The 14,166-nt window shown below is 40.7% G+C and overlaps 1 protein-coding gene across 1 annotated transcript in view; it reads left to right on the top strand.

The window, feature by feature from the left end:
- Positions 1–14,166, top strand: part of LOC122540954 (NT-3 growth factor receptor-like) — a 741,002-nt gene that overhangs the window by 702,703 nt on the left and 24,133 nt on the right. Inside the window, exon 15 of the mRNA XM_043677305.1 lies at positions 2,825–3,065. Within this exon, the coding sequence (XP_043533240.1) occupies positions 2,825–3,065 (241 nt within the window). The remainder of the gene's footprint in view (positions 1–2,824; positions 3,066–14,166) is intronic.

The following is a 14,166-nucleotide window of genomic DNA, read 5'->3' on the forward strand; positions in this document are numbered from 1 at the left end:
AATTTGTGTTGCAGACATTTCGTCCCCTGTCTAGGTGACATCCTCAGTGCTTGGGAACCTCCTGTGAAACGCTTCTGTGATGTTTCCTCCGGCATTTATAGTGGTTTGTATCTTCCAGTTGTCAGTTCCAGCTGTCCGCTGCAATGGCCGGTATATTGGGTCCAGGTCGATGTGCTTATTGATTGAATCTGTGGATGAATGCCATGTCTCTAGGAATTCCCTGGCTGTTCTCTGTTTGGCTTGTCCTATAATAGTAGTGTTGTCCCAGTTGAACTCATGTTGCTTGTCATCTGCGTGTGTAGCTACTAAGGATAGCTGGTCGTGTCGTTTCGTGGCTAGTTTCGAACTGACATGATGAACTATCCTTAGTAGCCACATACTCAGATGACAAGCAACATGAGTTTGACTGGGACAACACTACTATTATAGGACAAGTCAAACAGAGAACAGCCAGGGAATTCCTAGAAGCACGGCATTCATCCACAGATTCAATCAATAAGCACATCGACCTGGACCCAATATACCGGCCACTGCAGCGGACAGCTGGAACTGACAACTGGAAGATACAAACCACTATAAATGCCGGAGGAAACATCACAGAAGCGTTTCACAGGAGGTTCCCAAGCACTGAGGATGTCACCTAGACAGAGGACGAAACGTCTGCAACACAAATTCCCAGCTTTCCAAATACATGTACATCCTGTCTCTCAGGATTCCCTCCAACAACTTGCCCACCACCGAGGTCAGGCTCACCGGTCTATAGTTTCTTGGTTTGTCTTTACCGTCCTTCTTAAACAGTGGCACCACGTTTGCCAACCTCCAGTCTTCTGGCACCTCACATGTGACTATCGATGATACAAATATCTCAGCAAGAGGCCCAGCAATCACTTCTCTAGCTTCCCACAGAGTTCTCGGGTACACCTGATCAGGTCCTGGGGATTTGTCCACTTTTAATTATTTCAAGACATCCAGCACTTCCTCCTCTGTAATCTGGACATTTTGCAAGATGTCACCATCTATTTCCCTACAGTCTATATCTTCCATATCCTTTTCCACAGTAAATTGTCATAGAACAATAGAAATCATGATAAAATGGGGTGTTTATCCCACTGGTATTCCCGTAGGAGGATATTGTTCCCCTAGTTAGGTCCATCAAGGATTTTATTTCCCAAATGCCTAACTTCTAGATTTGTTTCCCTTGCATATTCTGTGTGGGATTCTCCTCTAGCAAAGTTGACACCAGGTGGGCTGTCCTCTTGGCTGCCCATATACTCATGGCAGGAGTTTGACTGTTTAATTCCATGTTGGTGGTTTTAATCCTTGGAGTGTCCTCACTTGCATTTATAACTATGCTCCTCGCAAGGACTGGGTAAATGCTGCAAGCCAATTATTGAGGAAATTGCCAGCTTCATCTCTGCATGCATTCTGGAGTTCTTACAATTCCACACTTCCCACTGTTAGTTATATTGCTCGTCACGTCTGAAACAAAATCCTGACATTCATTCCCAAATTGCTCTCTGTATTTACCACTGATCAAGGGCCATGTTTGTTGTGTATTTTGTACTGTTGAAACATAACTGATTTTTGAATCATCAATCTAATATTACACAGAAGTTTACAAATAGGCAGTCGGGTATCAGTGTGCTGCTACTGACAGGAGAGTTCCAATAGCCTGAGGGACAGTGTCAACAGAGAGAACAGAGAAACTGGAGAATTTTTATTTTATTTGTGATTTTCTATTGAAAAAGGTCAAAAAGCGGTGAGGGTTGAAGCAGAAGTATGTTACAGGGAAAGAAAATGGAAGATGAGGCTTTTCTGAGTTTTGTGATAGGGCAGATTAGCTGGGAGGAGAGGGTGGATGAAACTTTACTCTGCATGTAACTTGTGTTGTACCTGAGCTGGGAGTGCTCGGCTGGACAGTGTTGGAGAGTTTTACCTTCTATCTCATTCCAACTACAGTATTCCACCAGCACCTTCCAAACTCATGACCTTTACCATCACCAAAGTCAAGGGCAGTAGATACATGGGAACATCATCTGCAAGTCATACACCATCCTGACATGCAATTGTATCATTGTTCCTTCTTTGTTACTGGTTTAAAGTCCTGGAATTCCTTTTCTAACAGGTGGTAATGACTAACTCCCTTCCTAACTCCTTTCCTAAAAGGTGGTAATGAGCTATCTTCCAGAACGGCTCAACTCCTTAGATATACTTACACCCCAAGGCGTGGAGCCATTCCAGAAGTTAGCTTATTACCACCTTTTCCAGGTTAAAAATCACACAACACCAGGTTATAGTCAACAGGTTTATTTGGAAGTATAAGCTTTCGGAGCGCTCCTCCTTCCAAATAAACCTGTTGGATTATAATTAGTCGTTGTGTGATTTTTAACTTTGTCCACCCCAGTCCAATACTGGCTCCACACCTTTTCCAGTGTAAGTAGAGATGGGCAATAAACACTGGCCCAGGCCAATGATACCCACAATCTATGAATGAATAAAAAAGACTGGGAATGCTTAAACCGGGAATACCTTTACCGGAATTTGGTGCCTGAAATGGAACTGCGCACTTTCATATTACTTAATCCTGAACAGCTTGATGAAGCTAAGGTTCAAAAAGGTGAGTTAAGTGCATGTTTGGGTAATGGGAGAAAGTTAGGATAGGGATTCTCCTCATCCCCGAGGAATAATCCAGCACCACATTCTGAATAAGTGGGATTATCTTGTCCAACTCTACATTTTTAAAAACAAAATCCAATCTGTTCAGGACAGTCAGATTTCAGTTGAAAGAACCTGTCGCACTGATTGCTATCTCTTTGCTTCACAGGGCTCGCGGGCCAGATGCGATGATTCTAGTGGATGGGCAGCCACGACTGAAAGGGGAAATGAGCATCTCTCAGATGTTAAACATCGCCACGCAGATCGCATCTGGTATGGTGTACCTGGCCTCACAACACTTTGTTCACAGGGATCTGGCCACTCGCAACTGCCTGGTTGGAGGAAACGTGCAGGTTAAAATTGGAGATTTTGGAATGTCAAGAGATGTCTACAGTACAGATTATTACAGGGTAGGTTCCTCATTGACAGTGGGTTAACACTGTGGACACATTGCTTGTAAGAATTAAAGACAAGTGCATCATTCACTCTTATTCGATAAGTTATTTCTATATTTTATAGGACAGACCACCACAGCTTTGACTTTCCATTGTGCCACAGCCTCTAGACGTCCCCATCCTTGTTCAGCACAAATGTCACTACAGTTATAGGTTCCTGTTTCAACATGAGTTATGATAAACAACACCATCCGGTTTCTCTCCCATTGTCACTGATGCTCTCTGTGAAGAGCCACCCAGCTCCTGTTCCCTGACTCCATTCCACTAAAGCACTGACCGGCTAACATTCCTAAACTGACATTGCAAGTATTTTTGTCTGTCCATATGCCACCTGCTTCCATTTCAAAACCATGAAGCCCTTCCCAAAGAATACTGATGGCCAGCTTGCTGTTGTTGCCAACTACTACCACATCTTTAAATTTGCATTCTGTTCAAAGTCCTTAAACATACTATGACATCCCAAACTCATTCCCACTTCTCCCAAAACTCACTGCTTGCATCTCTCCATCATGTTTTGACCGCACTACCAAATAGTCAATATTAAAGCAATGGGTACATTTCTCAATGACTGTGAGCAAACAATGTTTCTTTTCATGACAAAGCTAACTGTATTGTCACCTATTGTCCAGCTCAATGCCACTGTAACTGTCGTCTCTTAATCAGCAACAGCTTCCCTTTCCAGCTTTTCACCATAGTGTCTGCTGTTCAGCATAGATCTACCCATGACAGGGTAATTTTCCTCAACTACAGGCAGTCCCTCATTAACATCATTCACAGGCTTTTGATCCATTTCTACACATGCATTGGTGACACCTAAATCTATCTTATCACCAATTTGGTACAGCCTCTGTGTTGTCAGACTATTTGTTTGATCCATTCTTGGCAGAAGCATAATTTCTGCAGATCAAATATTGGAAAGAGCTAAGTCATTGCCTCAGGCTCCACAGGCAAACTAATTCTCTTTTCCTAACCACTTTATCAGGCTGAATCAGTCTGTTTCCAGTTTCAACACTGAGCTGAGATTCTGATTCCACTTTCTCTCCATCACAAAAACAGTCAACTGCCGCCTTCATAATAATCCACATCATTCTATAATAATCCACATCACTGCATAATAATCCACATACTCTATAATAATCCATATCACTCTATATTAATCCACACCACTCTATAATAATCCACATTACTCCATAATAATCCACACCACTCCATAATAATCCACATCATTCTATAATAATCCACATCACTCTATAATAATCCATATCACTCTATAATAATCCACACCACTCCATAATAATCCACATACTCTATAATAATCTACATCATTCTGTAAGAATCCACATTACTCCATAATAATTCATACCACTCTATAATAATCCACAACACTCTATACTAATCCACGCCACTCCATAACGATCCACATCACTCCATAACGATCCACATCACTCCATAATGATCCGCATCACTCCATAATGATCCACATCACTCCATAATGATTCACATCACGCCATAATAATCACATCAGTCCATAATGATCTACGTCACAACAGAATAATCCAAGTCATTCTATAATAATCCGCATCATTTTTGTAATAATCCACATCACTCTAAAATAATCCATATCACTCTATATGAATTCACAACATTCAATAGCAATCCACATCATTCCATAATAATCCACATCATTCAAAAATGATCCACATCATTCTAAAATAAACCACATCAGTCTATAATAGTCCATGTAACTCCATAATAATCCACGTCATTCTATAATAATCCACATCACTCTATAATGATCCACATCACTCCATAATAATCCATATCACTCGATAATAATTCATATCATCCCATTATGATCCACATCACTCTAAGGTAATCCACATCACTCTATAATAATCCATATCACCCCATAATAAACCACAGCACTCTATAATGATCCACATCATTGTATAATAATTCACATCACCCCATAATGATCCACATTACTCTATAATGATCCACATCACCCCATAATAATCCACGTTACTCTGTAATACTCCACATAACTCTATAATAATCCACATCATGCTATAATAATCTACATTACTCCATAATGATCCACATCACCCTATAAAATCCACATCACTCTATAATAATACACATCACTTCATAATTAAGCATGTCACTCTATAATAATCTACACCACTCTATAATAATCCACATCACTCTATAAAAATTCACATCACTTCATAATGATCCACATCACTCCATAATTAACCACATCACTCTCTAATAATCCACATCACTCTCTAATAATCCACATCACTCCATAATGATCCACATTACTCCATAATGATCCACATCAATCTATAATGATGCACACCACTCTATATTAATCCACATCACTCTATAATAATCCACATCACTCCATAATGATCCACACCACTTCATAATAATCCACATCACTCCACAATTAACCACATCACTCTATAATAATCCACATCACTCCATAATGGTCCACATTACTCTCTAATAATCCAAATCATTCCATCATTAACCACATCAGTCAATAATAATCCATATCAATCTATAATAATTCACATCATTCGATAATGATTCACATCACTCTATAATAATCTATATCACTCCATAATAATTCACATCACTACATAATAATCCACATCACTCCATAATGATCAACATTATTCTATAATGATACACATCGTTCTATAATAATCCACGTCACTCCATAATAATCCACATCACTCTATAATGATTCACATCACTCCATAATGATCCACATCACTCTATAATGATTCACATCACTCCATTATGATCCACATCACTCTATAATAGTGCACATCACTCCATAATGATCCACATCACTCTATAATAGTGCACATCACTCCATAATGATCCACGTCGCTCTATAATAGTGCACATCACTCCATAATGATCCACATCACTGTATAATAATCGACATCACTCTATAATAATCCACATCACTGTATAATGATCCACGTCACTCTATAATACTCTACATCACTCCATAATAATCCACATCACTCTATAAAGATCCACATCATTGTATAATAATCCACATCACTCCATATACCCCCACTTCATTCACTGACAATGCCAGAGCTCATGTGAGCAGTCTATTATTCTCCAACATCTGTTAGCTTCAGGTCACCCAAACTCTGAATGAATATATAATCTCTAACACCAAATTCCACCAGTTCATCACTCTCGTGCTGATCCACACACTAGCTTCCAGTTCCCAAAAAACCTCTGGTTTAAAATTCTTATTCTTGTAATTTCACAAAAATACGCTTCTTTGTAATCGCCTGCATCCTTATAATCAGCCTTATGCTCTCCATTGGTCTGATTCTGGCCTCTTGTAAATCCACTATCTCATTCCCCCACAATTGACAAGTATGCCTTCAGACATTGAGGCTATGCTTTTGGATTCACTGGTTAAACTATTGTACCGTTCTACCTTTAATTCCTTCTTTGCCTCGTACCTTTGGCCACAGTTCATAATAACTGCTTCTTTGGGCAGGCGTTTCATTTTTAAAAGTCTTTTTTTATCTCTATGAGGTGTCCAGTGATATTTGCCTTACATTAAAGGCCCAATACAAATCTAAGTTGATATTGGCCATGCGTTGTTACAGGTTAGCTCCCACAGCTAGCACAGATACACTCTGGCATAGGGTAGGTGTCTCATCAATATTAATTTCAAACTCTCTATTTCCCTTTAAAAGATTCTGATTATGCTTTTGCACCAAAAATATTCACCGCTGCAGGATCTGTCGTAATGCATTAGCATAGATTGCTAGGGAGGTTGTGCTCCAGTACTTGTGGGATACTGGCAAATGAGATTGGGCCAATTAGAATGGGTGCATGATGAATTGCTAAATGGCAAGCTCCAATAGGTCACTGTAAGAATACGATGCCAGGGAGCACGTCATGTCACCAGATATGGAGAAGAAAATTCTGAAACCGTTCGAATGAAGGAATTTCTCCTCCTCATTCTAGAATAATCAGCTCCTTATCCGAAGACTGTATAGTCACGTTGTAGTTTCCCAGCCAAGGAATTGGTATTCATTTGGGATTTAAGGTTGCATCATTGTTTTTCAGTGGCTGAGAATACCAGAGTTGAAGACTCTCAGGTCTGGCATGGGAGTTCATCCTGAAGAAGAGTTTAACTGTTTATCTGACTCTACAAATGCTTCTGGCCGACCTGCTGGGCTTCTCTAGTATTTTCTGCTTGTATTTCAAGCCCAGCATGCCACTGATGAAATAGATTTCTCAGAATAGAATGAAGACACTGAATTGAAAGGAACAACTGCTTCAAGTGATCATCAGTCTGAGGGCGTTTTATTTAGTTTCATGTTGAAATCATTGCATTAACTGTTGCTGCCCAGTCTTACTTTCCAGTCTTAACAGGAACCAAGATAACTGTGAATCACATATCACTAGGGTATCCCTTAACAACTGTCTCCCTAAAATTAAATGATAGCTCATGATTGAAGCTCATAAATATTAGTTTCACTGGCGCATGAAAGATGTATTCATTGAAACAAATCAACTGTAGTGAATCTTTGGCTTCGCATTGTGCTTTTTTGCTGTAAAATCAATTAGAGGGTATTTGATACTAACTGGGACCCAGATCATTTCACAATTGTAAGCTACCACAGGAAGATTTAATTATTCCAGGATTTATTAGATACTGCAGCCCACGCTATCACAAAACAAAGACCTGTTGCTACGGTCATGCACAAAATTTCGCAGAAAGAATCATGTTTGAAGCCAGTAGGTGCCTTGGGTTCCCAAGTGCTAATTTCTTCAGAGTTTTATCTTGTTTATTCTTTAAATAATTTTAAACTCTGTGATATATCTTAAGAACCCCGCGGTGTCTGTGGTCAGGAAGAGATTGACACTTTGAAACCGAGGTAATGCATCTTCCCACCAGTTATGAAGAGCATTTTTGTATTCTCTCTTGGGTTGTGGGTATTGATGGACCCGCATTTATTGCCCATCTCCAGTTGCCCTTCATAAGGTGGTAATGAGCTGCCTTCTTCAACCACTGCAGGCTACATGCTGTAGGTTCTTGCACAATGCTTTTAGGGAGGGAATTCCAGGATTTTAACCCAACAACAGTGAAGGAATGGAGGTGAGTGACTTGGAGGGGGTCTTTCAGATGGTGGTGTTCCTATGTGTGTGTTGTCCTTGTCCTTCTAGATGGAAGCAATCGTGAGTTTGGAAGGTTCTGTCTAAGGAGCCTGAGTCAATTCTGCAATGCATCTTGTAGATAGTACAGTGCTGCTAATGAGTGTTGGTGGTGGAGGGAGTGAATGGCTTGGTAAATCTTAGGCTGAAGTGTCTACTTAATTCAGTTCCCACGAAGTCCGTGGGGAATTCTTACATCATTGTTGTACAGTAAAGGCAAAGTCACCATTCTCTCAGAGGACCATGGGACTGGTAAGTATTTAACCTGAAGGTCAGCATGCCTGGGGCGAAGTTGAGAAGTTGGGATTTTCATGAAACCTGAACCGTATAACCCCATTTGAAATCTTTTTCTGGTCCTCCTCAGTCTGATGATCCATGAGGATAAAATTATTGTTAATACCATTGGCTCACATTTTGTTATAGTGTACCTTCATGCAGTTTTTCTCTCCCCTCTGATGAATAGCAGGGAAGTGACATCAAAACTCATAGACTACTTAACAAGCCTTGAACCCAGAGCTTCTGGCCTAGAGAAAGGGACACTACCACTGAGTCACAATGCTAAAGAAGTCTGATACACTTGGATTTGATGAGGGCTGTGTACTTTTCCCTTGCAACTCAGAATTCAGCCCAGGTCTGCCCAAAAGGGAATCAAACTATGCTGCCAATGGGGCACTGAACCACCATATAAAAATCCCCCTATTGGGTAGTAATTTGTATGTTCCCTTCGGGAAGCCCAAGGGTTTAAGAAAAGAAAGTGGGGCCCTCTTGAGGGAGGAGGTGTGCTTGTTGTTGAAGGTAAGCACCACTATTGGGACATAATATTTTTTCTCAATCTCACCAATGTCTAATTTGTATTTTATTAAACTTCGGCCAATAATCCTGCTTGCCAGGCTGATTGAGAGGTTTATAAGACCCCTCAGTTTGAAGAGATTAATGAAAGACTCAGACAAACTCAGAGATTGCTATTCTGTCGATTACCAATTCAGAGACACAAATCCCATCAATATCACTATCTCTTCCCATGATGAAGCTGTTAAGTCTGCTTCCCATGCAACTGATGTAAATGTTGCAAGCATCGAGAATAAGAGAAAGGAGGCAGCTTTTCACTAAACTGTGTACATTGGGATTTGTGAAACACCACTTAGGGTTACTGCAACACACGAACCTCTATTCCATTCTGATTTATAGTAACCTTGATTAAACATCACCCATTACATGCAACCCAATTTTCTCATATTTAACAATGTTTCTCTATAAACAGTTGTGTTTGCACATCCTGTGAACTGATTAATCACATTGATGTTAGAAGCAAAAACATTACTTGCAATTTATCACCTGTCACTTGGTCAACAATTGCAGCTGGGATTCTTTTCCATGTCCTCAAGTCAACTCTGTTTTCATCTCTCTCCACTACCCAGTAAGACCATAAGTTTCTCACACGTTGCTAAGATTTTTGCTTTACTTACTAGCTCCAGTAGTAAATTCTACAGCCTCATACACAGTGGAGATGTGCATGGCATGTTTCTTTTACATACAGGGTGGTAGGTGCCTGGAATGTGCTGCCAGTGGAGGTGATCAAAGCGTGTACAATAGCAACATTTAAGAGGCATTTAGACAGGCATATGAACAGGCAGGGATATCGCCCACATGCAGGGGGATTCCCTCCTTCAGGGTATTGTGAGTCAATCTATAGCACATGAACTGTAGCTGTTCATAAGATATAGGAGCAGATTTAGGCCATTCGACCCATCGAGTCTGCTCTGCAATTCAATCATGGCTGATGTGTTCCTCACCCCCTTTTTCCTGCCTTCTCTCTATGTCCCTTCAACCCATTACCAATTAAAAATCTGTCTAACTCCTCCCTAAATTTACTCACTGTCCCAGCATCCACCTCACTTTGGGGTAGCAAATTCCACAGATTCACAACCCTTTGGGAGAAGTAGTCTCTCCTCAGCTCTGTTTGAAATTTGCTACCCCTTATCCTAAGACTATGACCTCTCATCCTAGAATGCCCCACAAGAGCAAGCATCTGCTCCACGTCTATCTTATCCACACCTTTTATCATCATGAATACCTGAATTTGATCTCCCCTCATTCTTCTAAATTCCAGAGAGTATAGGCCCCTAAACTATTTAATCTCTCTTCATACGACAAAACCCCTCATCTCTGGTATTAATCTAGTGAACCTCCTGTGAACTGCCTCCAATGCCACTACATCTTGCATCCAATAAGAGGACCAAAACTGTGCACAATACTCCAGAAGCGGTCTCACCAATACCTTGTATAGATGGAACTATACTTCCTTACCTTTATATTCTATTTCTTTAGCACCATTCTATTCACTTTCCTTATTATCTGCTGCACCTGGATGCTAGCTTTCTGTGAGTCATGAATGAATACACCTCGATTCCTCTGCACTGGAGCACCCTGAAGTCTCTCCCCGTTAAGATAATAGGTGGCCTTTCCATTTCTTCAACCCAAATACATGATCTTACACTGATCCACATTAAACTCCATCTGCCACATTTTGGCCCAATCTCTTTCCCCATCTAGATCCAATTGTAATGTTCTTATTTCCTCATTGCAATTCACTGTCTCGCATTGTCCACAATTTATGTAGTGATAGAGCCTTCGATCCCTGTACCCAAGTCATTAATGTAGATAGTAAATGGCTAGGGTCCAAAGACTGAACCCTGTGGCACCGCACTAGTTACATCTTGCCACCCAGAAAAAAAGTCATCCTGACTTTGTCTTCTGTCCACCGTCTGTTGAAGAAGGTACCATCTTCTCAAGGGGCACCTATGGAGGGGAAAAGCATGTTAGCCAGCAAGTGACATCCGTGTCCCATGAGTGAATAGGGAAAAAAAACGAGTGGGATTAGTTTAGAATGGCATCAAGTTGGGCCAAAGGACCTGTTCCTACACTGTTACTTAATGTAAAATCTTACATTCATGTCTCTGTCCAGTTGATAACTAGAAACTGTCTCTTTCTATTGGTATTTTTCTCTGTGCCTTCAAAGGTTTAAGCAAATTTTCCAATAATTTTCCTATTTCCTCCTTCTTTTGGGTCCCAGAACATGCGGTTGCCTCCAAGCTCTCGATCAATTTCTCCTAAAATTCCTTGCCTGTCCAGCCTCTGCCAACATGGCTCTGCTAAGCTGCTCATTACACAGAATCTGCCTTGAACTAATCATGAGTTACGTGCTGAGCAGTTATCGTGCTTTGTCAGACAGTCAATAAAGAGAACTTTGTTTGACCAGGCGGGTGGTCATTAGAATTTGGAAGAATGAGAGGAGATGTGGTTGAAACGTGTAAAACTCGAACAGGGCTGGGCAGACTACACACAGGGAGAAATGTTTCCTCTGGACTGGGTCACGGTCTCAGGATAAGGGGTGGGCCACTTAGGGCTGAGATGAGGAAACATTTCTTTACTCAGAAGATGGGTAACCTGTGGAATTCACTACCACACAATGCTGTGGAGGCTGAGTCACAGTATATAATGAAGAAAGAGATTGATAATTTTTTAGATATGGTTATGGACCAGACTAAACCCACACAAAATATATTGAGGAGATGGCCTCGACCCTAATTTTTATTTTATTTCAAAGCAATGTGTAAGGCACTGCAGTCTAGGTGTGATTCGATTGACCAAACTACGAGGCTTTAAGCAAGATGCACTTTATTCTTACACCACGGATAAAACACAAACAAAATAAAATGGCTCTAACTAAAGGTAAAAAATTACTTTTAACTCAATTGAAATATTTACTAAAATAATATATTATTTAACTACAACTCATCAACTGTTCCAATATAGCAGCATCCCATAAACACACCCCTGACAAAGGCAAATTCAACAAAACAGGTTTTCTGCACTTGTAATCGCCTCCAGTCCTGGAGAAAGAACCCCGATTGAATGAACCCAGCAGCAAAGGGAGAATGCAAACTTTTTGCAGCAGCAGAGAGAGAGCTGTCTCTCGTAGCTTCAACTCCAAAACCTCAACTTCAACAACTGAAAGCAATAACTAAAACCTTATCTCTGTGTGAGCATGACACCACCCATTCGTGTTTCATTTTTTCAGGAAAAGCTATTTATTCTGCTTTCATTGGAATAGACACCTCAGCACCAGGTTTACAACCTCTTCAAGAGGAGCAGGACAGAAAAAACTCTCTTAAAGGCACAACTTCTCATAATATTAAAGGATATAGAGAGAAAGCAGGACTGTGACATTAAGATAGAGGATCAGCCATGATTATATTAAGTATTCTGGGTAATCCAAGATGGAGGACAGGAAACATTTCTAGCTGTAACAGCTGCTCCTTCATGGAGGTATTTTAGGTGTTGGAGGTGATTTCCTCGAATTCCAGGAGCAGCACTTACTGTTTTATATGCTGTTGCATTGTTTTGGAACTTTGGAAAAAAAAGTCAAAACAACAGTAGTTTTAAAAGGGAGAAGAACAGACAAAGGAAGCACATAGTGAGGTCAGTGCAAGAGAGAAAGAGAGAGAGAAGTGGCACAGTTACTGCCTTTGCTGTTTTTGAATTCATGTATCGTTGGACATTGGAGTGCATCTGGGAAAATTAACAAACAGTGAATGTCACAACTAATCTTGAAGGAACCAGTTCACAGCACAGAGATAGATAAGTTAATCGTTGTTTTAAGTCTGTCCAATAAAAAGGCTGCAGTAGTGAGTACAGTGGGTTCTTTCTTGATTATATGTTTTTGGAGATAAGTCTCTTGATTAAAATTAAAACATAAGCCATACCTATTAATTTAACCTGGTGTAGTGTTTTGTAGAAGAATAAAACGGTGTTATTTTCTGGGTCTGTAGATTATGAAGGAGCAAAAATGTTCCTTTGCAGTGATATGTACTTCTTGTCAGATGTGGGAGTTTAAAGAGAGTTTAAGGGTTACTGTGGATTATATATGCCATAAATGCTGTTGGATGCGAATCTTATCAGATCGAGTGGATCAGTTGGAGAGACAGATGAAAGCAATGAGGAATTTGCAACAGCAACAGTATGTGATGGATGGCAGTTATAGGAAGGGGGGAAAGTCTCAGATACTGTCATATAGATGGGTTAACTCCAGGAAGGGTGAGAGAGGTCAGAACCTAGGGCTGTTTTGTGGATATACCCATTTCAAACAGGTATGCTGTTTTGGAAAATACAGGGGGTGATGGATTCTCAAGGGAACATAGCACGAACAGCCAAGTTTCTGGTATTGAGACTGGCTCTAATGCAACGAGGCAAACGTCTGCTTCCAAGAGATCAATTGTGTTAGGGGATTCTGTAGTCCAAGGTATAGACAGACGTTTCTATGGCCAGAAGAGAAAAAGCAGAATGGTGTGTTGTTTCCCTGGTGCCAGGATCAAGGATGTCTCAGAGAGGGTACAGAATGTTCTCACAGGGGAGAGGGGTCAGCAGGAGGTCATTGTCCATGTTGGAACCAATGATATAGGAAGGGAAAAGATTGAGATTCTGAAGGGAGATTACAGAGAGTTAGGCAGAAATTTAAAAAGGAGGTCCTCAAGGGTAGTAATATTTGGAGGTGGTGAGGAAAGAGATCAATCTGAGACTGGTACAGTTGAGGACAGAAGTGAGTCAAACAGTCAGGGCAGGCAGGGACAAGGTAGGACTAATAAATTAAACTGCATTTATTTCAATGCAAGGGGCCTAACAGGGAAGGCAGATGAACTCAGGACATGGTTAGGAACATGGGACTGGGATATCATAGCAACTACAGAAACATGGCTCAGGGATGGGCAGGACTGGCAGCTGAATGTTCCAGGATACAAATGCAACATGAAGGATAGAAAGGGAGGCAAGAGAGGAGGGGAAGTGG

This window comes from Chiloscyllium plagiosum, chromosome 36 (genome assembly GCF_004010195.1).
Source record: "Chiloscyllium plagiosum isolate BGI_BamShark_2017 chromosome 36, ASM401019v2, whole genome shotgun sequence".
NCBI lineage: Eukaryota > Metazoa > Chordata > Chondrichthyes > Orectolobiformes > Hemiscylliidae > Chiloscyllium > Chiloscyllium plagiosum.